Source organism: Tursiops truncatus, chromosome 12, assembly GCF_011762595.2.
Source record: "Tursiops truncatus isolate mTurTru1 chromosome 12, mTurTru1.mat.Y, whole genome shotgun sequence".
Lineage (NCBI taxonomy): Eukaryota > Metazoa > Chordata > Mammalia > Artiodactyla > Delphinidae > Tursiops > Tursiops truncatus.
Genome location: NC_047045.1, coordinates 22324114 through 22351242, shown reverse-complemented (window position 1 = coordinate 22351242; position 27129 = coordinate 22324114). Strand labels below are relative to the sequence as shown.

Below are 27129 nucleotides of genomic sequence, written 5' to 3'. Positions count from 1 at the left end.
AGTTTCTTGTAGATTAGGTCTTTCCCTTTCAGTAAAATAATTAAGAAAAAGATTCATTGTTATATAGAAGAATTAAGATACACACAAAAGATGTTGCTTGTTTTATAAAATTTCTAATTTTTGACAAGTTTTAAATGGTAGCTGTTCTGATGATGTACTTGGAGCCACCAAATTAAGTATCTTAGTGTATGGTCAATTTCTTTTTTTCTTTTTTTTTGTGGTCAATTTCAATAGCAATAAAGTTTTGAGAGGAAAATTAGTTTGTACCTATTTTATTTTATTTTTAGTATATTTTAAGATTGTCTAATTTTTTTTTTTATTTTAATTTGGGAGTATATCTAACTCCAAAGTTTTCAGGTAAGAGGGATTGTGAGCCTATGTTAGGTATTCTGCATAGTCAGTAGAATCATGGACATATAAAGGTAATAATGTAATAAAATTCTAAAAAACAAAGATACTTAAGTATGTTAGCTTATAAAACAGGTCTGTTTTTGAGAAGCAGTATAGTATAGTGGTTAAGAGCTTGGGTATTGAAACTAGACTACCTGGGTTCAAATCCTGAAGTACCCATACTTACTAGTCATGTGACCTTAGGAAAGTTATACAACCCCTGTAACTCCCAACCTGCCCATCTGAAAAATAGGGATAACAATAATAACTACCTCCTAGATGTTACAGGATTAAGTGATTTCATCTAAAGCATTTAGAATAATGCTTAACACGTAGGAAGTGCTTGGTAAGTGTTGTTGATAGTTACACCTTCTACCAAGTTAATAGATTCCTTAAAATAAAATAAACCGAACTCTAACTTTCTAAAGAGAAATTCCATAGTCATGGTAAAGTCCTATTTTTAAAATTTGAACCTATTTATAAAAAGAAAATTTAAGACATGTTTCATGCCCTTAAATGGGTGAAAATCTAATTGTGATATTAAAATGGGAATACATGAGAGAACAATGTGAAATATAATTTCCTATAAATGATGTGACATAGACTCTGGAACGTAAGCATTCTTAGGAGGAAGATGACTAGTGGAGAGTGAGTAACATGGGCAAGAGGAGTAGCACAAAGTCATGAAGCGGAAACAGCCTGTCTGAGCTAGACTGACCTAATAGTTGCTGTCAATCCAGAGTCTTTGTTAAGTTCTAGCCACTGGGCAGTACGGTGCTTGGACTAAGGAAGACAATTATTGTACTGGTGGCTGGTGAAACTGTTATTAAACATGTCAAGAGTTTTAAGGATTTCTGAGCCATGAGTTTTTGATTTAAAGTTTGACTGTTACACCAACTACTACTTCTTCTTGAGTTGTTGTTAGGAAGTTGTAAGGTGGGAGATCCTTTACCTCAATCATCTTGAAGTTGAAGGCCGCTTGGGACTGCTGCATCAGTAGGTTAGCCCAGTGGCCTTTGAGGTACTTAGAAGAGCTGTTTTTTTGGAATACAGAGTATGGCAAGAGAGTGTTTTTCATAGCGATACAGAAGGCAGGGAAGTGAACACTTGAGGAATAGTTGCTGTGGAAGGGGAAGCAGCCAACCTACTTCTGTGACTGGAGGAAGAAAGAGGTAATGTCACAGAGAGCTAGCCAACCGAGACTCCTCAAGGGGGTTTCCTGACAGGAGGCACAGGAAGCCCCTATAGCAACACTTGTTTTTTTTTAAAGGAGTGGTTTTTTTGTTTTTTTTTTTTAAAATTAATTAATTAATGTATTTATTTTTGGCTGCGTTGGGTCTTTGCTGCTGAGCGCGGGCTTTCTTTTTAGTTGGTGACGAGCGGGGGCTACTCTTCGTTGCAGTGTGCGGGCTTCTCATTGCGGTGGCTTCTCTTGTTGCTGAGCGTGGGCTTTAGGCGCAAGGGCTTCAGTAGTTGTGGCACATGGGCTCAGTAGTTGTGACACACAGGCTCTAGAGCGCAGGCTCAGTAGTTGTGGCGCACGGGCTTAGTTGCTCCGTGGCATGTGGGATCTTCCCGGACCAGGGCTCGAACCCGTGTTCTCTACATTGGCAGGCAGATTCTTAACCACTGTGCCACCAGGGAAGCCCCTATAGCAACACTGTTTTTCTCATTTTCAGTTATGCTCAAGGACGATTAAGTGAACCTTTTTGGGGACCTTTGTGAAAGCTTTTATTGAAAGTAGGTTATATTGGCATTCATTCAGCTAGTGTAGGCAACAGTGAGTTTCAAAAGTTGCAAAATGTAAAATGTGAAAAATAGAAGACTGGGATTGGAACTAACTTGTATCTTGCTTAGTCTTCTTTCTCTTCTCTTTTTAATCCTCTGCTCCTTTTACCCTAGTCAGTATCAAAACAATATTTCTGTAACTAAGAAGAGAGGGAAAATCTACTGACTATAACTTTTGAACAGGCATTTTAGTGGAAGCTCTTTTTTTTCATGTTTCTAAAAATTTTAATTTATTTTTGCTTATTTTGGCTTCTGTTGTTTGGCTTTTCTCTTTTCCTTTGCAATTTGAGTATTAAGGATGGTTAGAGGTTATTTAATCCAGTGCTTTTCAATTTAATGTGCATATGAATCGCCTGGGGATCTTGTTAAAATGTAAGTCTGATTCAGTGAGTCTGGGATGGGGCCCAAGATTCTGCATTTTTAACAAGTTCCCAGGTGATGCCAGTGCTACTGGTCCAAGGACCACACTTTAAGTAGCAAGAATCTATTCCAGTTTCTCAGGATGAGGATACCAGAGAGACCATGTTTGTTCAATGGCCTATACCTAATTAGCAGTTGTAGGCTTGAATTTTTTTTTTTTTTTTTTTTTTTTGGCCATGGCACTTGGCATGTGGGATCTTAGTTCCCGACCAGGGATCTAGTCCTCACCCCCTGCAGTGGAGGCGCGGAGTGTTAACCACTGGACCACCAGGGTAGTCCCTTGTATTTTTTAATGTGACGAAAAGCCATATTTCTGAGCATAAGGAAATAGTTACAAACCAAGAGAAATCCTCCTGTCCCCCTAATTAGATGGAACTCATTTAGCCAGTGTTATTCAGTTTGAATCTTTAAGATGTATCTTCAGATTTTTCTCTTGCTAACCTTATCACTTTTGAGGATTTGAAGAGATTGATTTATCCAACTGTGTCTGTATTCAGTTATGGTTTTAGAGTTCTTGGATTTTGGACTTTAGGTGACCATTAAGAAAAACATTTAAATGAGCTTAGAAGATATTAAAAAATATCTATATTGTATTCAAACCGAGTCTTTGAGGTAGAAGCATCTTGCTGTAGAAGGGTAAATCGTTATGTTTTTATTTATGTAAGTTGACTATTAACCTATACTTTATTTTCAGACAGTTACGAACTGGTGAAGGTAATATAACCAGATAGTTTTGTGTCTTTGGTAGTGCCTGTATGAATACTTTTTGTTCTCACTTGCATTTGAATCTAGCCTGTTTTTTCTTGTGCCTTAAGTGCTGTTTGGGTTTGTCGCAGGGCTGGAGGTGGGATATATGTGTGTGTGTGCACCTGTGTGTGTACACACTACTTGGGTGAAGTGGTACTACATCGTAAGAACCCTTCCAGCCCTTTAAGAGTCCATAATTCTCTAATTCTCTGTAGATTGGTGGAAAGGAGGAGGGAACATACTCTAGCCCACAGAAGTGGCACTTAGCAAGATGCATATTGCTGGTAGCAAATAATTCAGTCCTGATTTGACAGTTCTTTTCACTAGTTGAAAGGTATGCTTTTATATTCTACTTCTTGCATTTCCGTAAACTCTGTTGATTAGTTGATCTTATAAACTTGTACATAGAAAGGGACTTGATCAGCTACTCTTACTGTTATGATAATTCTTATGTTTCTTTTAAGCTGCTAAGGGAAATATGAACCCATGTAGATTTAATGTATTATAGATACACACACACACATACACACACTTTAAATTTGGCCGTACTGTGCGGCTTGTGGAATCTTAGTTCCCCGCCAGGGAATGAACCCGCGCCCTCAGCAGTGAAAGTGAGGAGTCCTAACCACTGAACCGCCAGGGAATTCCCTTAATTATAATTTTATTTAAATTATCCTTTTACTAATTTTTATATAATGAGCTAGATTGTGGGACAAAAACATGGTAATTTTCCATTATGTACAATACCTTTTGGAGTAATTGTGTATTTATATATACTATTATTGTTAGTAAATTTTAAGAAGCTGTTTCAGTACATTGGAATATTTTAGGCTCAGGTTTGTTTTTATCATTTTAGTGTTTAGGAAACAGTTTTCTAGACAGATTGAGAGATCCACCTGATTCAGGTTCTTTGATTTGAGCTCTTTGAGTTATTGCTCACTCAGGTAGTGCAGCTTCTGATTTTACAAAATTGTCTTGGGTTACAGCTCTTCATAGAAAAAAGAAATAAGGAACTACTTACTGTAGTTCTTGCCTGCTTTTGTGTAAAGATGCATATAAGCTTGAGTTTGTGGGCTGTGGGTAACCTTCAAGGGAATTACCTATGGTTTACTTTTCTGCACTTCAAAATTTTTGGTTCACTCATCTCTTTTTCCTCTCTGTTCAGAAGAGATGTCCTCTTCTTCCCTGCCTACAGGAAATGAATCCTTTCTGTCTTATCCAGACTTTGTTTATTAATGACCTTGACTCTTTTTTGGATTGTGTAAAGTAGTAGTCATAGTATTAATAACAATGATATCCAGCCTTAATTAAGTACTTACTATGTGCCCTGGACATAGTATAACAATAGCTTACATTTTATTACCATGTGCCAGGTACTGTTCTGTATTCTTCATATATTAATTCACTTAATTCTTTTTCTTTTTCATTTTTTTTATGGTGGTAAAATACCCATAAGATAAAATTTACCATCTTAACTATTTTTAAGTATATAGTTCAGTGGTATTAAATACATTCATAATGTGTGCAAACATCACTGCCATTCATGTCCAGAACTCTTTTCATCTTGCAAAACTAAAACTCTATACCCTTTAAATGATAATTCCCCAGTTCTCCCAGCCCCTGGTAACCATCCGTTCTACTTTTGGTCTCTCTGATTTCTCACTACTCTAGGTACCTCGTATAGGTAGAATCATACAGTAGTTATCTTTTTGTAACTGGCTTAGTTCACTTAGCATAATGTCCTCAAGGTTCATTTGTATTGTAGCATACTTCAGAATTTCCCTCATTTTTTAGGGCTGAATAATATTCCATTTAATATATATACCACATTTTACTTATACATTTGTCTGTCAATGGGCACTTGGGTTGCTTCTACACTGTTGCTGTTGTGGATAATGCTGCTTAGAACCTGGGGGTACTAACTCGTTTAATTCTTGCAACCAGCTTAGGAGGTGGAGACTTTGGATGAGGAAACTGCATCTTAGAGTAGTCAAGCGATTTGTGCAAAATCACACAGCTAGGAAGAGCCTGTCTGGGATGAATGTTTTAACCTCCATAGTGGACTCCCACATATCTTTCTATGTTGGTGCCTTCTGTTTTGCCTATAGATATCTTCCCCCCTATTTACTATATATTAATATATAATTAATGGTATGTAATAAAATACCTCTATAACTAATGTTCACTAATGAACAACATATAGTATATTACTTTATCTTTTAACATGTGTTGCATTTTAGCTGTAATTCAGCTCAATTAAAAGTAAAGTTGAAATTCCTTGAAGTGAACTTTAAGGCTCCCGCTTGCTCCCCGTATGCTTCTCTTCTACCAGAGGCAATTCTTTTTTGTACATATTAGATTTATAATTTTTAGAAAACTTGGAGTGATAGAGTGATTTGAATAGGACCTGTTATTTAGAGTATAAGAGATTTCATGAAAGGGAGTTTTGAGTAAGAGTTTGAAGATCATGTATTTTAGGACAAGGTATAGCTTTACACATACATAGGCTTAGCAGTAGGCATGTACACATTTCTGAGCAGTGGAGGATGGCAAAATGAGAAAGGGATAAGACAGTTGCACTTCTGAAGTTAAAGCATATACCTAGGGACTTCCCTGGTGGTGCAGTGGTTAAGAATCCGACTGCCAATGCTGGGGACATGGGTTCGAGCCCTGGTCTGGGAAAAGCCCACATGCCACGGAGCAACTAACCCTGCGTGCCACAACTACTGAAGCCCTTGCGCCTAGAGCCCATGCTCTGCAACAAAGAGAAGTCACCTCAATGAGCAGCCCATGCACTGTGATGAAGAGTAGTCCCTGCTCAACGCAACTAGAGAAAGCCTGCATGCAGCAAAGAAGACCCAACCCAGCCAAAAAATAAATAAATAAATTTATTTAAAAAAATAAAGCATATACTTAGGAGTTGGACAGTTAGAATCATGTTATAATATTTGATGAGATTTTTGGTTACAGATGCCTGCCTATTTTTTAGTGGTCTAGATGGCAAGCACTGATTGAATCTGATGTTACAGGCTCTGGAACTGGAATTTTTCCCCCAAAGCCCATAATGATAGCACTGGTACCATTCATACTCCATGAAAACAAAGTAAGAAAATTAAATTTTTAAATTGTTGAGTGGTTTGGAAGACTTTTACTCTAAATCTTATTATATACTTGATTATTTGTATTACGTATCATTAATTCTGTGGAATGGGAGGGAGGACTCTAGAAGCTGATAGTGGGCCCTACACCTGCCAGATTCTTTTAGAGTTGATTTTTAAGCTTGCACAGACTAAATCTTGCTGGTTGAAGGGGTTTCTTGAAACAGAAACATCTATGCTTTAAAATTTTTTACTATCTATTAATAGAAGTAGGCATACATGATATTTTAATGAGAAGGCTTGGAGGATTTGGGATTTTTTTTTTTTTTAAATGGTAGATACCCCTGGGTCTTCAAGATTTATTTGCGATGAATTACCCAAGTTGAAATAAAAGTCTTTTGACTGATGATTTTTCCATAGACAAAGTTTACCAAGTACCAAGCTTAAACAAAACTCAGATGAACATAACATAGTGGAAAATTTGCTGTATAAACAACATATAAAATAAAGATGACTATGCTTAAGTAGGAGACAGTTAAGTGTTAGCAAACTGTTCAGATGTTCAGTGGCATGCTTTTGACCTGCATTTAACATACAATTAACATTCTAAGATCGGAGGCTGATTAGACAAGTTTGACAATTAAATTTGTGTGGAAGTGAATGGGCTTTGCAGTTTAAAATTAAATAATACACGTTGTCTGTTTAATTACTGTTGTATGTATATAAGTGATCACATAATAGAATGAAGCTGTGGGCTTAAAGTGAATTTAAGACTATAAAACTTTAATCACATCTGTTTTATAACTTTAAATTGCTGTGATATGAAGATTAAAAAGGAGCTAATCGTTTTGAAGAAGTCTGCTCTGCGTATAGAATCAGTAAATCAAGATGATAATACCTGTTAGGTTGGAATCTTTTATAATGTTGAATGAAAATTTTGATAGTTTTTGATGAAGAGAACTGTGTCTTCACAGTTATGTGAAGAATATGTTAGGACTGTGTCTTCATTTCAGTGATTGTTAATAGCAGAAATAAATTTTAAAAAGGTTAGGTGGCGGTAGTGTTACTGTTTGTGTGTATGTTCTCTTTAATTTGTTAATGTGAAAATAAGAATGACCTTAATATGAGTTCTTTGAGTTTCTGGGAAGATAAAATAAGGTAAAGCTGTACTTCAAATAGTTTTTGTTTTCAAAGGTTGAAATGTTATTTGTGTCAACTAAACAGATTATAGCATTATGTTTGAAAGTAAAGCTGTGTGTAGGGATTACATTGTTTTATCATCAAATATTGGTCTTTTTGTGGAAGCAGTGTAAGCAGTGATGTTTCAAGTTATCTGAAGTCTTTTTCTGAGATTCCTTAATTTATGTTGGTAGACTTTAGGTTGTGTTTCCATAGAATTGTAGTCTAAATGGTGGTTTGGTTCCCAACCTAGCCTATAAAGCTTGCTTAATTCCTAAGGTAGCTAAATCATTTACTGTGTTTGTCTGCTGTGAAAAGCGACAATATGTACTGTTTCAACACAGGTAACCAAACAAACTATATTGCAACAAATAAAGAAGTTTATAAAAACTCTGTTGGGGAAATGAATTTGATTTTTATAAGATGGGGAGGAGCTAGATTGAGAGCATGATGGAGACTGGGGGGGACTTTGTGACACTGATTATTTTGTCTAGGTGGATCAGAAACTCATGACTTTTAATTTTGCTTGATACAGGTGTGTCACTAGCCTCTGGTAGAGCTCTCTTAAGCTCATTAATGGAACTAAGTGAACAAGGTGAGAAGGAGGAAAATGGTTTTTCATTTTTAAAAATTGTGGTAAAATATACATAACATAAATTTCTCTTTTGTTTAACAGTTGAAAGAAATGGGGGAAAAATGGGTTAAAGAGGATGTGGATATACTTTGCAAAAGAGATTACCAGAGATCAAGTTTACTGAGCAGTGAGCTAGTGAGAGAAAAAGGCAAAGTGTGCCTAACGCCCCATGGGGAAGGAAGAAAGCTGGGGTTCAGCAAGTCAGCAGTTCTTGCATCGTTTCTGGAATAAGGTCTGACAGGCGTTGGTGGGTCGGGGCCAGAGTCTGACCAACTGCTCTTATGTCAGAAAGGTTTATGATTGTATCTGGGGAAGCGGCTTTAAATTGTGAATTTCTTTGCAAGAGATTTTAATATAAATGTATTTCTCTACAGTCTTGAGAATTAGGTTTCAGAGGCTGTATACCAGTTCTACTGGGAATAGAAATGAGAGGAAATGTAGCTGGTATAGAAACAGTAGAGGTTTGGCAGTGAATTCTTATGAGAGAAAAGATACAAAGGGAAGGTGGACTCTGGGCTTAACATTGTACACTTATCTCTGTTGAAGGACAGGAAATAGATGGCATATCTCTTGGCATGAAGTTATTGTGTAAAGAGCTGGTATCACATAACCATTGGTGTTGAGGATAGTTTGGGGGACATTACAGTGTGGTTCTATCATGGGCACATATAACTTACTTGAATTCAGCAGTATATAGTGGGCAAAATGGGGAAAAAAAGCAACAACCAAACAGCATATCCATTAGCATTGCATCGACTGTAAGCAGTAGAAATCAACTTTGGCTAATGTAAACAAAGGAGTATATTGGAAGGCTGGCTCTCAGGAGAACCAGTCTCAGAAAATGGATAGGAATCAAGGGAAGCCAGGCAGCAAGGACCAGAGCCAAGGTCAGGCACAGGAACACTTGGAATAGGAAGCCACCACTGGCACTTGGTGACGGTGCCTCTGCTGTCTCTCCGAATCATTTTTAATCTATTCCTGTGCCTCACTGTCTCTCAAGTTAAAAGTTCTGGGAAGGGAGCATTTGGTTGTCTGACTTAGACCCTACTTCCAGCCTGCTAGAGACAGGGATAGAGAAAATCTGGGCCTTTTGGTTTCCAATGTAAAAATGAAAAGATCCATGTCCGTATCCTGTCTGTCACTTCTCCCCAACGAAACTGAACAGTGACTGCTTCCTCCTCCTGTGCTCCACGGCTCAGCAAATAAAGTGCACTCATTCCTCCTGCCAGAAGCTTGGGAGTCCTCCTCGACTTCTGCCCCTCAGCCCCGTAGCCAGTCAAGAGCACACTATCCTGTCAGTCTGCCTCTTACACGTTCTGAATTTATCCGCTTACCTCTAAGTTATTATTGCCACTGTAGTCCCACTTGGAGTACCATAAAAGCCTCATAATTTCTCTGGTCTACAGATCGGTTCCTATCCTATAGGAGTATACATTATGTGGAGGTGAACTTTGAAAAGTACAGATCAGATTGTGCTGTTAGTTTGCTAAAAGCCTTTCAGTGGGCTGCTGTTTCTCTACCTGCTCTTCCTCAGCTCCCGTTCCACCCTTTTAAACTGTGATGAGGGACTCCGCAAACTGCATTTCTCTGACTCCCTTGCCAGCTTGCCTCTTGTTGGGTTTTACCATGGGGAGCACGTAGGAATTTGGAAGGTGAGAGAAGCGACTTCTCTTGTTTCTACTTTCTTTACCCCTCCAGCCGCCAGCAACAACTCTTACTCCGTTCCCAGCTTCTTTTGGCACTCCCAGCACCAACCGCACTGCTCCCTCTCAGAGGTGCCAGCTTCTGGAGGGTGCATCCTAGGCAAATGAGTGCCGCTTGCATTTTCTCACCCTCTAGGCTGTTTGAGCATCCTCCCTTCTGTGCTTCCTCTGTAGAGATTGAAACTTGAGGTGCTGTGCTCCTCTCCTTAGAGGTCCAGGTCTTAGCCATTTAGTGCCACCTCCTTAGAGGTTTGAGCCCTGAGCTCCGTGGACCCCCGCCCCCACCTTCCAGGCCCCGAAATGCCCATCCTCCAAGCTCCTGGCCTCTGATAACACGCCTCTTCCGTTTTGTTCCCACAGCCCTTTAGGTGGTAGTGCTTCCTGCAGTTACTCATCTCTTGTTATCTTCATCTTCCCTTGTTAACCTTTTCAGCTTTCCAATATCTTTGTAACCAGTTTCCTGTATTACCTATCTTGGGTTTGAATTACCCATTATGGTTTCTGTTTGTCTCATGCAAGGGGTTTTCCACTTTCTAGAATAAAGAGAAAAAGAGTTTTCATGAATCACTAAGTCCTTGACTACTTCTCTAGACTTAAGCCATGCCATTTCCCTCTTTCTCTCTATGCTTCTGTATTCTGAATTTTTTGTTGCCAAAACACGCACCTTCTGTTTTTGTCTCAAGGATATTGCAACTGGTAGACTGTACCAAGCACTGGTTCTCACCACACACCCCATCTCTCCTTCCCTTTTCCCTCCACCCCCAACAGAAGTTGCTGGGTTAACTTCTGCACAATGCAGGTGGAGGCAGGATACTGTAGAGGTTGTCGAGATAGATTATTGTCTAGGTTTTAATAACACCTTTGCTATTTTGCCAGCTTTATGGCCTTGGGCAGGTTACTTACTGTGGTTTCAGTTTCCTCATCTGGAATATGGGAACAGTAATTTTCCCTACATGGTAAGATTGTTGTAAGGCTTAATTGAGTTAATATAAAGGGCTTTGAACACTGCTCCGTGCATAGCCATTGCTCACTAAGTGATCATAACCTGATGTTATTATCAGCTACGTGAGAATCCCTCTGGGATGCCTTTCCTGATATCTGAACTCTGACAGATTCTGCCTTTTGTATGCTCCTGTAGTGCCTAGTACTTCACCTTGTCAATACTTATTATGTTTGGGATTATTTGTTTAATGTCTTGTTTTCTTGTTAAGGGTACAAATTATATGAAGTTAGATGAAGAACCTGTGCTCTTCATTGTTATATTTCTAGCATCTGTGCCTGATAACTCGTTGGCCCTTTAGTAAATATTTAAAAAAATTAACTGGTTAATTATTTAAAACAAAAAACCATAGTGAGTTTGATAGGAATTGGTACAAGAGATGGTGGTGAAATGAATCAGTTTAAATGATCAACTTTTCTGTTTTTATTACCCACTATGAATGCTTTATAATAGGAGAGGAGAAATACCTGCTAATTTTGAAGCTGCTGTGGTATATGACCATCGAGGTTTAACATCGCATCTTATTTTATTGCCAAAGGAAAAAACATTTCTCAGACTCTGATTAGACTATATTTCTATTTTTTCTTTTTTCTGTAGTTTAATATTTTTCCCCCTGGCTTGTAAAAGCAATTTGAGCTTATTTCTAAAATTTCTTAAAAGTACAAAAAAGTATAATAAGAAAAGCAAATATTATTGATAATTCCGCATAGAGATGACAATTCTCTGGTGTAGGCTTTCCTGTCTATTTTACTATTCATACAGAGTTTTATCTCCCTACCCCTCATAGTCATACATTCTGATTTTTAACTTGCTTTTTCTTCATTTAATATATTGTGGATCTCTTTCCATATTAATGAATATTGGTGATAAATTTAAATTATAAGATGTTTAAAGATTATTTTACCCTCAGACTACTATTAGGAATGTGAGTTAAACCTCTAAGGTGGTATTAGTTACCAATATTTTGTTTTTAATCAGTTTTCCTCTTTAATTATGTGCTTCCTGAATTGTATTAATGTATAATTGGTGGTTTTACTTGATTAGCTATCTCACATCTCAGTGACTGCAGCTTTTCTAGTCAAGCTGGAAAACCAGTATTTAAAGTAAAGCAGTTTACGCGGGAATTCCCTAGTGGTCCAGTGGTTAGGACTCTGTGCTTTCACTGCCGAAGGCCCAGGGTTTGATTCCTGGTCGTGGACCTGAGATCCTGCAAGCTGCGCAGCGCAGAGCAGTGATAAATAAATAAAAGCAGTTTATAAATTTGGCTTTTCTGTTATTTATATGGTTTGGTATATATACTTCAATATAAAAAGTGAATCAGTGCTTTAATTCAGTGAAACTTCTGTACTTTTGTCTTTTTTTTTTTTTTTGTGGTACGCGGGCCTCTCACTGTTGTGGCCTCTCCCGTTGTGGAGCACAGGCTCCGGACGCACAGGCTCAGCGGCCATGGCTCACGGGCCCAGCCGCTCCGCGGCATGTGGGATCTTCCCGGACCAGGGCACGAACCCATGTGCCCTGCATCGGCGGTGGACTCTCAACCACTGCGCCACCAGGGAAGCCCTGTATTTTTGTCTTTTAATGAGAATGTATATAATACAAATAATTTGGTAATTCTGTATATTAAATTTGCAGTTGAGGTTATTTCCACATTCCTTCCCTTTCTTCCCTAACAGGAAATAGCTTCTTATTTTTCATGGGTATCACATAACAAAAGTACATGTGATTCGGAATGATTGGAGTTCAAACCAAAAATCACATTCCAGAAACTTCTGTTCCAAAGCCTGAAAATTTATATGTGCAGAAGAATCTCTGAATACCAACTGCTAAATAATTTCTCTGATATCTCTGCATATGTAAGCTGAGTTTCCCATGAGCAATCCTTTATAATGAATTCCATCTTCTAATGCCTTTCCTTCCTTGGTCTTTTAAATCTGTTTATGCATAAATATACATAGATAGTATTTTCTTTTAATTGATATTCCACTTGAAGTAAAATCTGATAGATATGTATGCATTCATATATATATATATATCTCAAATAAGTGTGTTAAAAAATGAATAGAGAATAATTATGACAGAAAAAGCAGAATGTACCAGCACCCTGGGATTTAATAATTATTCTATTTGAACATTATATTTAATTCTGAGCTTCTGGGCAGCCAGTGAAAAGGGAAATATAATTTCTGTTGTCATCTTATGATCAGAAGAGGGAAACCGTTTCTTTATTTTTTATTTTTGGCTGTGTTGGGTCTTCATTGCTGCATGCGGGCTTTCTCTAGTTGTGGTGAGTGGGGGCTACTCTTCATTGTGGTGCGTGGGCTTCTCATTGTGGTGGCTTCTCTTGTTGTGGAGCATGGGCTCTAGGTGTGTGGGCTTCAGTAGTTGTGGTGCGCAGGCTCAGTAGTTGTGGCTCGCAGGCTCCAGAACTCAGGCTCAGTAGTTATGGCGCACAGACTTAGTTGCTCTGCGGCGTATGGGATCTTCCCAGACCAGGGATCGAACCCGTGTCCCCTGCATTGGCAAGCGGATTCTTAACCACTGTGCCACCAGGGAAGTCCTGTTTCTTTTTTCTGAATTCTGAAATTTGTTAGCATAAGCCAGCTTTTCTCACACTGTGAATATAGAATACTAATTCTGGACTTCCCTGGTAGTGCAGTGGTTAAGAATCCGCCTGCCAATGTGGAGGACATGGGTTCGAGCCCTGGTCTAGGAAGATCCCACATGCCGCAGAGCAACTAAGCCCGTGTGCCACAACTACTGAGCCTGCACTCCAGAGCCCGCGAGCCATGACTACTGAGCCTGTGTGCCACAAATACGGCAGCCCATGTGCCTAGAGCCTGTGCTCTGCAGCAAGAGAAGCCACCGCGATGAGAAGCCCGTGCACTGCAACGAAGAGTAGCCCCCGCTCGCTGCAACTAGAGAAAGCCCGCGCGCAGCAACAAAGACCCAATGCAGCCAAAAATAAAAAATGAATAAAATTAAATTAAAAAAAAAAGAAAAGAATACTAATTCTGTCGGATATTAACAGATATCAAGATTAAGTTTAGGAAATAATGGGCTAAATAAGATAAACAGACTATTGTATGTTTTCTTTGTTTTTAAACTGGAGAAAAAGTTTAATAACATGTATATCTCCTATATACATGGGAGAGACCCAGGAAAACTGAGTTACTCCTTCCATGTTTTCTTACAACCTTAAATGTTCCTGATATGTATCTTGACTTTCCCAGAGAAAGATATAGTGTTTCCCTAATTTATTTTGCCATGAAATCCTAAAAGTAAATAATAAGCTTTGCAAAATGCTGACCTAGGTCCTTAAACAACATGATGGATTGTGTCTTCAGTACCATTTTTGCAGAAGGTATCACAGGCTTTTTATTTGCCCTATTCTTTTTTTTTTTTTTTGGCCAGTCAGCACGGCATGCGGGATCTTAGTTCCCCAACCAGGGATCAAACCCATGTCCCCTGCAGTAGAAGTGCAGAGTCTCAACCACTGGACCGCCAAGGAAGTCCTTATTTGTCCTATTCTTATGTTGATTTAAATTCTCTTTGAAATACCACGCAGGGCAAGGTTGACTTCTTCAAGAAGACTAGACTCTCCCTATCTGCTAGGATTTGTCACTTTTGGAAAGCACGTGCAGGAGCTTCGGGAACTAAGTATTCCTGTTGTCTGCCAACCTGCTGGCCCGGCAGTTGGTCTGACTTTCTCAGATGCACAGTCAGTCCAGACTGAGGCTGATTTTCTTTTTCCAAGCGCAGCCTGAGTCTTCACAATCCCCATCTCCTAAGGATACAGCTCTTTCAATACATAGCAAGGGCCCGAGTCCTTCACCTCCTCTCCGGGTGCCTGCTACGACTAATTATTTTGAAAACACTAGTAACAGCAGGCTTCCAATCCAGTCCCCAAATGTCAGCCCCTTTGGTCTGCCTTGCTGCTCTTCAGCCTGTTGTCACACACTTCTGTTACCTTAATCAGCCCTCCCATTTCTCCTCGTCTGTCCTGAACATGTCTCTCTGTTTTTTATAACAGTTGTTTATGGGAAACAAATTGTCCTCTATATTAGCCACCATGTACTACATTTGCTTCCGTCTCTTTGTTGAACGTTTCTTCTGTCCCTCAGCCTTAAGTTGATTTAGCTCTGTCTTTGAGTTGCTGCTTTTTTTTTTCTGACCTACCTCATGGGTAGGAAATTAGGCAGATGGTCCGCATTCTCCTCTATTCTCAGTGGTACATCCAGACTATTAGTCTTCCAGTGTTTCATTTAACAACAAACAAGACAACACAGTCATTCTTCTGTTCCTTTGAGGCTCATGACTTTTAACTTTCTAACTTATTGCTGTCAGATTTCTCTCATTCTTTGAAGAGTTTGGTACCTGGGTATGGTCTCCATTTTCATCCCAAATCTTGCTGTTATCTGTTTGGTAGTATAGCCTGTTGGTCTGTAATTTCCTTGACTTGAATTCATCTGGACTTTATTTTTATATATGGTGTGCAGTAGAGCTCTGTTCTTGATGATCAACTAACTGGGAATCAGTGATAGTAACTCGGCCATTTGGAGGATGACACATTTTAAAGTATATAAATTCCCTCATATATTGATTGGCTAATAAAAATTCTCATGAGCTTGTGTTAAAAAATATTTTAATTTTATAGTAATGAATGAGAGTTGTACCTGAAATGGTGGTATCTGGTTGTATCATCACATTAATTCAAAGAGAGAGGTTAGCTGTTTTGCTCACTGTTGTGTGGCAGAAGGAGCATTGGATACTTTGACGTCTTGCCATTTGCAAATCACTTTCTTTTTTTACTGCAAAGTGGAGAGAGTAATTCCTAATTTGTATAGTTGCTGAGCCAATAAAATTCCGTAATTACATATATGTGTGTTTGTGTGTTTCGTAAACTTTGGTGTTTAAGATCTAATAAAAATTAGAGAACCGTTCTCTCCTAAGATGGGTTATAAGGTTGCTCTTGAACATCACATTGTTTCCGTAAAAAGCTTGATTTCTCTATACCGTATGTTTTTTATAGGAAACAAAAACGTCTTTAAAAAAGATTTTGTTATTTGTGGTACTTTAATTTGAATGATGGTGGAGGGGGGACTCTGGTGAACATTATTCCAGGCAGCTATTGTAAGTCTAAGGAAAAACAATTCAACTGATATTTCTTACGACTCTATTCTTGAATTTTACTGTTAATATTATCTTTTTAATGTTTCATTTAAGGTATATGATGTTGATTGATGGCACAAATGAAGTTTTTATGATTGATAGAGATAATTCAGTGTTTCATGTTTCAAATCTGGAATTTCCATTTCGTAAAGATCTCCGCATGCATTTATCAAATACTCTCCTAGATGGGGTAAGTCATATTTTATCTTTTTTTAAAAAATATCAAACATTGCTGTTTTTCTTTCTTGTGCAAGTAAATATGTATTTTTAATAACTAAACAGGAAATTTAGAATCAGATCCAGTTTTTTTTAAAAGTTTTTTTTATTGGTGTATAATTGACAGTTAAAAAATTGAATCTAGTTTTTGTTAAGATGTTAAATTCCATTTATCTCTTACCTGCACTTACTGTCACTTGATCATTGTCTTAGATACAGAATAAGTGAACAAAATTAAATCTTAATTCTTTTGTTCTTTGTGATTGAAAAAAATTCTTACTGAAAAACTCATTTTATTGTTTTACTTGTCAGTTGAATTTTAATTGAGTGATATGACATATCACATTTTTCCTTGGCTCTTTAGCTATATGAACTAATAGTTCTTGTTGAAAGAGGATCGTGTCTTTGAAAGCAGCCACTTGTACTTTTACATTTGAATTTTGAAAGCTGATAAGAATTTTCCCATTCAGAAAATCTATACTTAATAATCATAAAATTACTTGATTAAAAATATTTTAACTTTCTCCTGTGCAGACAGCTTTCTTCTCCCCAATTCTAAATGTATTCGTTCATTGTAAATAAAAATTAAAATAATACAGAACATTACAAAAAAGCTGGTAAAAATCACCTGAACTCTTAACCATTGGAGTAACTTCTGTTATCATTTTGATGAACATTATTCCAGACTTTTCTCTCTGCCAGAACATTCAATCTTACATCTGCTCCTGAAGGATTCACATTCATATTAGTAATACTAACTCAGAGCATAGATTCTTAAACAGAATGTCTATCAGAATCTTTTGGGGACTTGGGACCCCTTCCAGTCCCAGTAAGATTCTGAGTACAGGTACCTCTGCCCTGGCTGAAAATGAGTACTTTGGTCAAATATGTACCCACGTGGATAGTTACATAATTTTGCATGAAAAGATTTAAATGTTACATCTGTTTTGTAATTTGTGTTGTTTTCACTTAGCAATGTGTTTTGGACCTTTTTCACATAAAAGTCTGAATGATAGACCACTGTATATGTAAAACTGTAATTTAGGGTTTCCAGACTATCTTGCTTATGAAAATTATAGGAGATGCTTGTTAAAAATATGGCCTATCCCAGTAGCCTATCCTAGACCTAGTGAATTAGACTCTCCCAGGGGTCAAGTTATCTCTATTTTTAATAAGTGCCCAAGTGATTTTAATTAGGCAAGTTTGACAAACAATTCTGTAATTAATTTAGCCAGCGCTCTTTTGGTGGACATTTGGATTTTTTGTATTATAAGACATACTTGTATGCATATCCTTATACCTTTTTCTTTCACAGTTGTGCAGTTTTTTTTTTTTTGTTTTTTTTTTTTGCGGTATGCGGGCCTCTCACTGCTGTGGCCTCTCCCGTTGCGGAGCAACAGGTTCCTGACGCACAGGCTAAGCGGCCATGGCCCACGGGCGCAGCCGCTCTGCGGCATGTGGGATCCTCCCGGACCGGGGCACGAACCCGTGTCCCCTGCATCGGCAGGCCAACTCCCAACCACTGCGCCACCAGGGAAGCCCAATTGTGCAGTTTTATAATTAAGATTCTTAGAAGTGAGATTCTACTTAAAGTAACTGAGGAAAAAAGAACTAAATTGGCACAAATAATTAGGTTTCAGCTTGGCTTGCTTCAGGCTGGATCTGGGGACTCAAGTGATATGGGCCATGCTGTCTTTCTCTCTCTTTCTTTGCTTACTTGTCTGTCTGTTCTCACTCTGCATGAAGGTTCTTTCCATGTGGGAGGCAAGTTGCCTTGCAACCCAAGCAGAAAGGGAACTTTTCTCTCCCAATATCCACATATCAATCCCAGGGAAGATTCCAGAGGGCCTTGCCTAAGTTATATATATATCCAAGGAAGAGAGACAGTGGAGACCAGGGGCTCACAGGTGGCAGTACCACTTGGAGTACAAGAGACGTAGTCCTCCCAAGGCAGGGACAGTAACCTGATACACTGTACTGTGTTCACTATGCTGGATTTGGGGGCATTACCCGTTTTAAACATTGACATGTATAATTTCCACCCTTCTTTCCAGAAAGTTTGAACACACGTATAGTTCAGCCATTCTAAAGGATCTATGCACTGTCTTATTAAACACTGGGTTTTGAAAATTTTAAATCTTCTAATTTTAAATGACTTTTTCATTTTAGGAGACAGTATAGCATAGTGGTTAAGAACCCTGACTCTAACTGATGGTGTCTTATTGGCTCCATGAGTTATTGTATGAGGGCCCTAATATCGTTTACTCAGTTTCGTCATCTGTAGTGAAGTTAGGCTAATAACAGTACTTAGGTCTTGGTGCTGTTGTGAAGATTAAGTTGGATAGTTTATATAAAGTGCTGATAATAGTGTCTGGCACATAGTGAAATAAATATTTACCTCTTAATTTATGTGAATTGTTAAGGAGGTTTAATATTTTTTCACTTCTGTTTTACTGTATTTAGTACAATACAGAGTTACTATATTTCTTCTGTGAGTTGCCCATTCAGATCTTTCATACATTTTTCTGTTGGGTGTTCATGTTTTTCTTACTGATTTATGAGAAATTTTTGTCTATTGGGGTATTACTTTATGACCCATATTTTGAAAAAATAATATTTTTTCTGGTGTTTTCGGTGACACAGGTTTAAATTTATGTAGGTAAATTATAAACACCTTGTCTTTTTTTTAAAAAAATATTTATTGGAGTATAGTTGATTTACAATGTTGTGTTAGTTTTAGATGTACAGCAAAGTGAATCAGTTATACATATACATAATTCACTCTTCTTTAGATTCTTTTCCATATAGCTTATTACAGAGTACTGAGTAGAGTTCCCTGTGCTATACAGTATGTCCTTATTAGTTATCTATTTTATATATAGTAGTTAAACACCTTGGTTTTTAATATTTGGCTTTTGTGTCATTTTACGAAAGATATTTTTACTTCAGAATTATTATAATAGTCCCCTGTTTTTCCTTCTAATACTTTTATGGTTTCATTTACATATTTAAATATTTGATCTATCCACGATACATTTTGGTAAAATGAGTAAGATAGGGATACAGTTTTATTTATTTCCAAATGTCTAAATTGTTACCTCAGCACCAGTCTGCTAATGTATTTTTCCTTTTTAATTAGGTATATCATTTTTATTGTATATGGGATTCCCTTATATCGTTGTTTGTTTCTTGATTCGCTTTCCCATTCCATTAATATTTTGGTCTTCCCGTGGTAGTTTTAGGTTGACTTACAGGCTGTAACCTTAGCATACAATTTAATGTCTGATAGTGCAAGGATATCCAGTCTCTTGGCTATTCTTAAGTTTGTCACTTAGATTTTGCTCTCTTTATTTAGCTTTCGGGTGAACAAGGCTATTTGAGAAGTTAGGCTGAATTAGTGTGTTATACTTTATGTGCAAATCTGTACAACAAGAAGCTTGTATTTTTCTCTGCAGAATGATCTCTGGTAGGCTTATCTCCAGACCATTTACCTTTCTGTTTGCTATGTTTGGTTGTGTGGTTTATCTCTTTGCCACACCTTCACTATTTTTCTTTGGAGGGAAAAGGGACTCTGCATCTTTCTTATGGCTTCCCACAACTGTAAGTTTCTTTTCTACAGGGATACTGCTCATGTTCTTTAATATTTATTCACTTTTTCAGTATTGAACCTTTTTCACAAGGCAGATGGAATTATATCTGGCTGATAGTCTCTGGAATTTGTATGAGAATGCTTCCTGTCTTAAGATGAAATTTGCATCTCTGTTTCAGATTTATATCAGTGATATTGGGAAAATAGTGAGTAGCTTGTGAATGTTCATTTAAACTCTCAATGATAGAATTACCCTAATGAAAGCCACATGCATAAAATATGTATTTATTTGTTTAACAGAGGGAGTACCATTTTCCAAGTGACCTGAATGCTTGTTGCCCCAATCCCATGTGCTTTTTAAAAAATTTACCAGGTAAATATTGGAGTGTGCAAGCCAGAAGATGGAAGACTGTGATTGGAGAATGAGATGTTTGAATCAGCCACTTCTGAGGTATAGTTTTGGGTGATGAGAAGGTTCAGGATGTGACCTAGAGAGAGTGAGAGTTTGAGGTTGTGTGGAGAAGAGCAGTGGACATGAGATCAAGGAAAATTTTAGATGGGTCATAAAGAGTGATGACAGAAGTCCAGGGAGAGGTTGACTGAGCTGGATATAAAGATTAGAAAAAAGGAAAGAAGGTAGTATAGTTGATTGAGACCGAGTGGCAAACGGAGACTGAGCGAAGAGTAACTATAGAGTCACAGAATTGTCTATACTGTGTACTCTGTGAGGCTACTAGTATTATAAATTTTCATTCCTGTGACGGTGTGCGTGGTAAAATATTTTGACATATATACGTAAACTTTTTAACACATTTGTGCGTGTGCGCGCACGCATGCTGCACGTGCACACACACACCCCCTTGTGGTTGACAGAGCCACTGCATAAGGTTGGAAGTATTGCTACTGCACATCTCCAAGGTGTTCCGTTCTTATCGTAGTTGATGTGACAGCTACCCCGGGAGTTGTGCTGTCCATAATCTGCATTGCCAATACAGCAGCTCTGGTAATTGGTTCATGAGAACAGCAAGAACATTTATTTTGATTTTTGTTACTTTCATTTTATTTAAGATACAGTTTTTTAGCATCATAATTCATAAAATAAAAGGAAGAAAAAGACTCAAGTTATAGCATTTGCAAAAGTTTAGTGTAGTTTTTCATTCCTATCATGTACCACACCAGGAGTGCAGGCATTGTTTAGAAGGTTGAGGAGAAGGCCTCACCCTGGAGATATCTTACTTCATTGGGTTGAGACGGAGAATGATAGGTAACGAATAAAACGAAGATTGGCATTTAAAACAAGTCCTTTGGTTGTTTAGAGGAGAAATGAATTACATCTAGTTAGAAACTAAAGATGGTTTATAGAGGAGTTGGTGTTAGATATGGGAAGATTTCTATAGAAAGAGATTTTTGTTGGACATGGGCCAAGGGCATTCCAGGTAGGAAATAATGCTTAAAAATTAGATGCTTAACCACCTGCAGATTTAACTTAGCAGTACTATTTATTTTCACCCCAAACTTGGATAACTGAGAGCAACATAATAGACTCTTGTGAGGTTTTAAAATAGCAATATGATTCATGATGTCAGTTTACTTGGACCAGAATTATAGTTGCCATATCTGTTTTTCCACTTAGTTAATTAAAACAGTCCTCTGTAGTTTCCTGTTTCTTCTACATTTTCATTTGCAAATTGTTTTTGTCAAATTCCAAATCCAAGAATAACTCAAACTGCCTAATTGTCTGGCTGTCATATGTGAGCGTTTAAGCTTTTGTTTTGCTCTCTAGATTATGTTCTTTGACCCACCGAATGTGGAAAATAGGAGTTTAGAAATACGGCAGTAATTCACTTGAAACAAATCAGTGAAGTTCAGTCAATTTTATACTGAGGATAAGAGGAGGATATAACAGTTAATCATTAAAGTTAATAACAAAAATCTTGGGAAAATGGCATGTCTTTTCATCTGTTAATTTTTTATAAAGGAATATGCATGCTCATTGTTAAAATTTTAGGAAGTCTGTATGTTATAAAATAGAACTCAACTATCAAGAAGAGATTAAATTTTAACATTTTGATGTATTTCCTTTTAGTCATTTTTGTTGTGCCTGTATTTATAGAACGTGTGTAATCAACACGTACATAGCTGACGTTTAATATATGCTGTGTATCTGGGGTTCCATCGTTTTCCTTCACTCTGAAGAACTGATTTTAGGATTTCTTTTTCTTTTTAAAATTTAACTTTATTGAAAAAGTTGAAATATAATTTACCATTCTAAGGTATATAAGTCAGTGGTTTTTAGTATTCACAAGATTATGCAACCACTGCTATCTAATTCAGGAACATTTCATCACTTAACTATGATAAATAGAACCAAGTGGGCCTTATCTGAAAGGATTTCAAGGAATGGGTTACCTTTGAGGTGAACTTTGAAGGCCCACAGGTTTTCCACAGTTAATTACTTCCTTTCATTAAAACCCTTCAGTGGGGGCTTCCCTGGTGGTGCAGTGGTTAAGAATCCGCCTGCCAGTGCAGGGGACATGGGTTCAAGCCCTGGTCTGGGAAGATCCCACATGCTGCGGAACAACTAAGCCCGTGCACCACAACTACTGAGCCTGCGCTCTAGAGCATGAGAGCCACAACTACTGAGACTGTGAGCCACAACTACTGAAGCCCATGTGCCTAGAGCCCGTGCTCTGCAACAAGAGAAGCCACCACAATGAGAAGCCTGCACACCACAACAAAGAGTAGCCCCCGCTCACCGCAGCTAGAGAAAGCCCGCGTGCAGCAACGAAGACCCAACGCAGCCAAAAATAAATAAATAAAACAAATTTATATTAAAAAAACCCAAAACACCCCTTCAGTGGTTCTCCATTGCTTAAAGCATGAAAGCCAAAGTACGTAATGTAATATTCCTTATATCTGGGCCGCGCCTAAGCATTTAACATCATCTTTGACTGTGAGCCCTTGAAAGCATAAGTCCCACCTATTACTGAGCTTTGGAGAGTTTACCACCTTCTCCATGCCTTTTAAATACCATTTGGCGTGTCCACCGTCCTGCTAGAAGATATCTACCACATCTTTCAGGATTCAGCTAATGGGTTTCTCACCTTATTATCAAACCTTTGTCTTACTCTTCAGGTAGAAATAACCACTCCTTCTCCTTATGTTTATACAATGTGTCCTTATTGACTGGAATAGTAAAGGTGTATACTTGTTGTCTTAGTATAGTTATTAATAGCCATCTCTCACTCTCAAAAGTATCCTGGTTTAGACAGACAGCTACATGGTCATTCTCTCTTTATGGCCATCTGTCATTAAAACTGTAGCTCTTCCTTCGACCTAGCTACTTATATATTTTCCTCTCTTTCTATTACTCTGAGCCCCTTGAAGCTAGGGACTGGGTGCTTAATGTCTCCAGCACTTAGAGCATAGAGTATAGTTTGGGCTCAGGAAATATTAAATGGGTAGGCAGAAGAGTGGATGCCTGGGAACTTCAGATAAAGGCAATGGAATATGGAGAAGTACAGAGGATAGGAAAGTCAAACATGCAGATTTTGGGTTTTTTTTCGTAGGGCCCATAATAAAGGATTCAGCATCTTTTTTCTGTGGGTTTACAATTTTCATCAAAAGTAGAATGTTTTTGTGCATTTCTACCCTTCCACCTGTTGAAAATTTAATTACTAATGTTCTTTCATTAAAACAACAACAAACTTTTCTGTTTCGTTTTGGATAGTTTGTATTGATTTGTCTTCACGTTCATGAATCTCTCCTTCTCCAGCATCTAAACCACTGTTCATCCCAACCACAGTATTTTTCACCTCAGACATTGTAGTTTTCACCTCTGGAAATTGAATTTGAGTCTTTTTTAAGTCTTCTGTGTCTCTACTTACCTTTTTGAATATATGGAATACTGTTAGAATATTCTTGCCTGCTAGCTCTAACATCGCTCACAGTTTTAGGCCTATTTTGATGGATTTTTTTCTCCTCTTTATGAGTTGTATATTTTTGTCTCTTTGCATACCTGGTAATTTTTGATTGGCTACCAGACGTTTTGAATTTTACCTTGTTGGGGGCTCAATATTTTTGTATTCCTATAACTATTCTTGAGCTTTGTTCTGAGATGCAGTTAATTTACTTGGGACTAGTTTGTGCCTTTTGAGTCTTGTTTTTAAGATTTGTTAGGTGAGGAGTCTTTAGGGATAATTATCCTCCGCTACTGAGATAAGATCCTTCTGAGTACTCAATGCCCTGTGAGTTATGAGACTTTCTAATCTGGCTGGTGGGAACAGGCGTTATTCCCAACCTTGTTGAGTGACATGTATGGTTCTCTTTAAGATTTTTGGGTACTTCTTTGCCTGACCTTGAGTAGTTTCCTCACATGCTTCCTTTGCTGAATATTCATGGGGGTCTATCTGAAGACGTCCCTCTCCCACCCTATCCTCTGCTGTGAAAACTCTAGCCTCATTGGTCTCCCTAGACAGCCTGGTCTATTTTCTCAATTCAGGGAGACTGCTGGGCTCTCCTGGGCTCCCCCTGCCTGCATTGAAGCCTGGAAACTCTCCTCGACCAATAAGCTGGGACAGTTGTAGGGCTCATATAGTTATTTACTGTTTCCTAGGAGTTACTGTACTTTGTTGCTGGATGTCTAGTGCCTTGAAGACCATTTCTTCGTATATTTTGTCCACCACACAGCCTAGGTCTTTGTTAGAATCCCTGGGTTCTCTTCTCTTTTAAAAACTGTGGGTAAATGTTTTCTTCAGCGAGTTGGGAGCCATATTTTATTCCAGTAATGCTCAGATTGTTTCTCCAATTCAGCACGCAGTCCCGTAGCCTTTATTTCAGACAGGAGGAGTGTTCTGCTATTTTAATTACTTTTTAATCGGAAGAGGGAAAAAAGAAGACAAGAATAACCACCGAGTTTCCTTCTCTATATTTTAATGTAATAGTGACAGTTATCAATGATTTGTCATTTTACAAGTAGGGTTTTGGGGGTTTAGTGGGCTTGGAGGTGAACCCTTTTTGTTTTACCAGAATTTTGGTAGTTTCCATGGTTATCAGTTTTTAAACTTACTGGTTTGTTTATTCCTTTTTACTTGTTTAGTTTGCTGATAATAAACTTTCTTTTTTGTTTTACTGTTTGAAGAAGATATGTATTTACTCATTTCATCAGGTAATTTGGGAGGGAAATTCTGTGATTTCTGCTCTCTGAACCTGGAAGTCCACTTAATTTCCATCCACACATTTTTGAAAAGATTAATTGAAACCTGTTATTGGTGCTACCTTGTTGGCTTATAAAATTCTCAGATACAAGTACTTAAAAATATTTCAGTAAACAAATTTAAAGTAATGAAAATTATTTATGTCAATTGTTGGGTTCAAGATGATAACCATAAATAAATGTCTGTAGCTTAACTAATACATATTTGAGAAAGAAATCAATTGGTAATAGTTGCTTAAAACTAGAAAATATATTTGTCTTCCATCAGTGTGTTCTTTGTAATTTTAGATGGTTGTGTGTGGTTATTGTCATGAAATTAGATAATAAAAAGACTGTTTAGTTTCCAAGGAAAAATATGAGGAAAGAATAATAATTTTAGGTTAAAACCTATTATTAAGAATTAATATTTTGGGTAATTATTAAGATCCTGCAAGCTGCATGACATGGCAGAAAAAAAATTTTAAAAATCCTACATTATATGCCTGTAATCATCCTTTAGTGTCCTTTATCTTTTTTCTGTCAGAGTGCAGATTTTAAGTTCGTTTCACTTAATGGCTGTGATATGTGATATCATATTCTCTTGCCCTGTTCCCTTTGATCATAGTAGAGGGATACGGAACCAAGAAAGACTGTGTGGGCACATGGAGATTTTATCTATAATAAGGGCACCATTTATACCTATAGATTTTATGATTAAAGCAATTGGCATACAACAGAATTTAAAGCAATAATGATTTAGCAAAATTTATTTTTTAAATGTTGCTGATATTTAGAATTTAAAATTTGTAGTTTCTTTATCCTAATAGTTGCTTAGTAATTCAAACATAAGATGTAGAATAGAAATTCAAATATAAAAAATGAGGCGATATTGTCATATGATTTTATTGCAATACAGAATAAATTCATGGTGGGTTTTTTTGTGGTGCTGGCAGTCTATTGATTTGATCCGTGTAGAAGTGTGTTCACTTTGAAATTTCATCAAGTTGTATATTTATGATTTATGTACTTTCTGTGTGAATGTTATATTTTAATCAAACTAAAGAAATTGCTCTTAAAGTATGAATAAACTTACCTTCTTTTCTCTTTAAAGGAAATGATTATTGACAGAGTAAATGGACAGGCTGTTCCTAGATACTTGATATACGACATAATTAAATTCAATGTAAGTACCTTTTATAATTTATAAAATAAAAATGTCACTGAGATAATAATTAGTTTTTAACAAATAAAAAGTTCTACTGTCTTAGAGATAGTAGGAAAGCAGAATGATGACTCATTCAAATTACCCATTTGATACCTTATTAATACTTTTACGTCTCCTTTTCTTTCTCTTAATTGCCTAATATTTAGCACATTTCTTTGTCTTTGGATTCTTTAGGAACTTCAAGTGAGTAAGGAAAAAAGTTTAATTGTGATAAAATAAGACAGCATTTTGTAAAATGGAAAATTCTCAATTTTAGTTATCCTGTACTTGATTAAAAAGTCTCCAAATTTTATTAGTCTGTCACTTAAAAAAAAAACAAACAGAGAAACTATGAGTGTTCACTGTGTAACATGGAGGCACAAATATGTTATTCATGAGTACATGCAGGAAACTTGAAAACAAAATATAAAATTGCCTGTTGTAAATAGCTTAAAAAAATAGGAATTATATTCTCTACCCATTTCCTGCAATGTTAGACTCATCAAGAATCTGTTTTCCTGTTAATGTTTAATTATAGTATGAATGACTAAATTATTTAGGCAGTACAAGATGACTTCTGTAAATGCAAGAATTTCTTTCAGTAGTGTATATCCATGAAAAGGTGTAATCATTCCTCTAGACGTGTTATTCAAATTGCATAATCACTTAGTATTCAAACCAGACTGAAAGCAATTAAGACTTCTGGAATTAAAAGTGTTAAGTTATAAGGTTTTGAAGATTTATAACAAGGCTTTTAAAAAGTTCTTTTTTAGGGGTATACATTTTAAATTGTAGTAG

At 37.2% G+C, this 27129-nt stretch overlaps 1 protein-coding gene across 7 annotated transcripts in view; it reads left to right on the top strand.

Moving 5' to 3' along the window:
* Positions 1-27129, top strand: part of RNGTT (RNA guanylyltransferase and 5'-phosphatase) — a 249817-nt gene that overhangs the window by 44980 nt on the left and 177708 nt on the right. For all 7 annotated transcript variants that reach the window (XR_002175216.3, XM_019929424.3, XM_019929420.3 and 4 more), the window contains 2 exons: positions 16183-16318; positions 26239-26310. Coding sequence is in view for 6 of the 7 variants with exons in the window: in XM_019929424.3 (XP_019784983.1) it covers positions 16183-16318; positions 26239-26310 (208 nt within the window). In the remaining variant the exon portion in view is untranslated. The remainder of the gene's footprint in view (positions 1-16182; positions 16319-26238; positions 26311-27129) is intronic.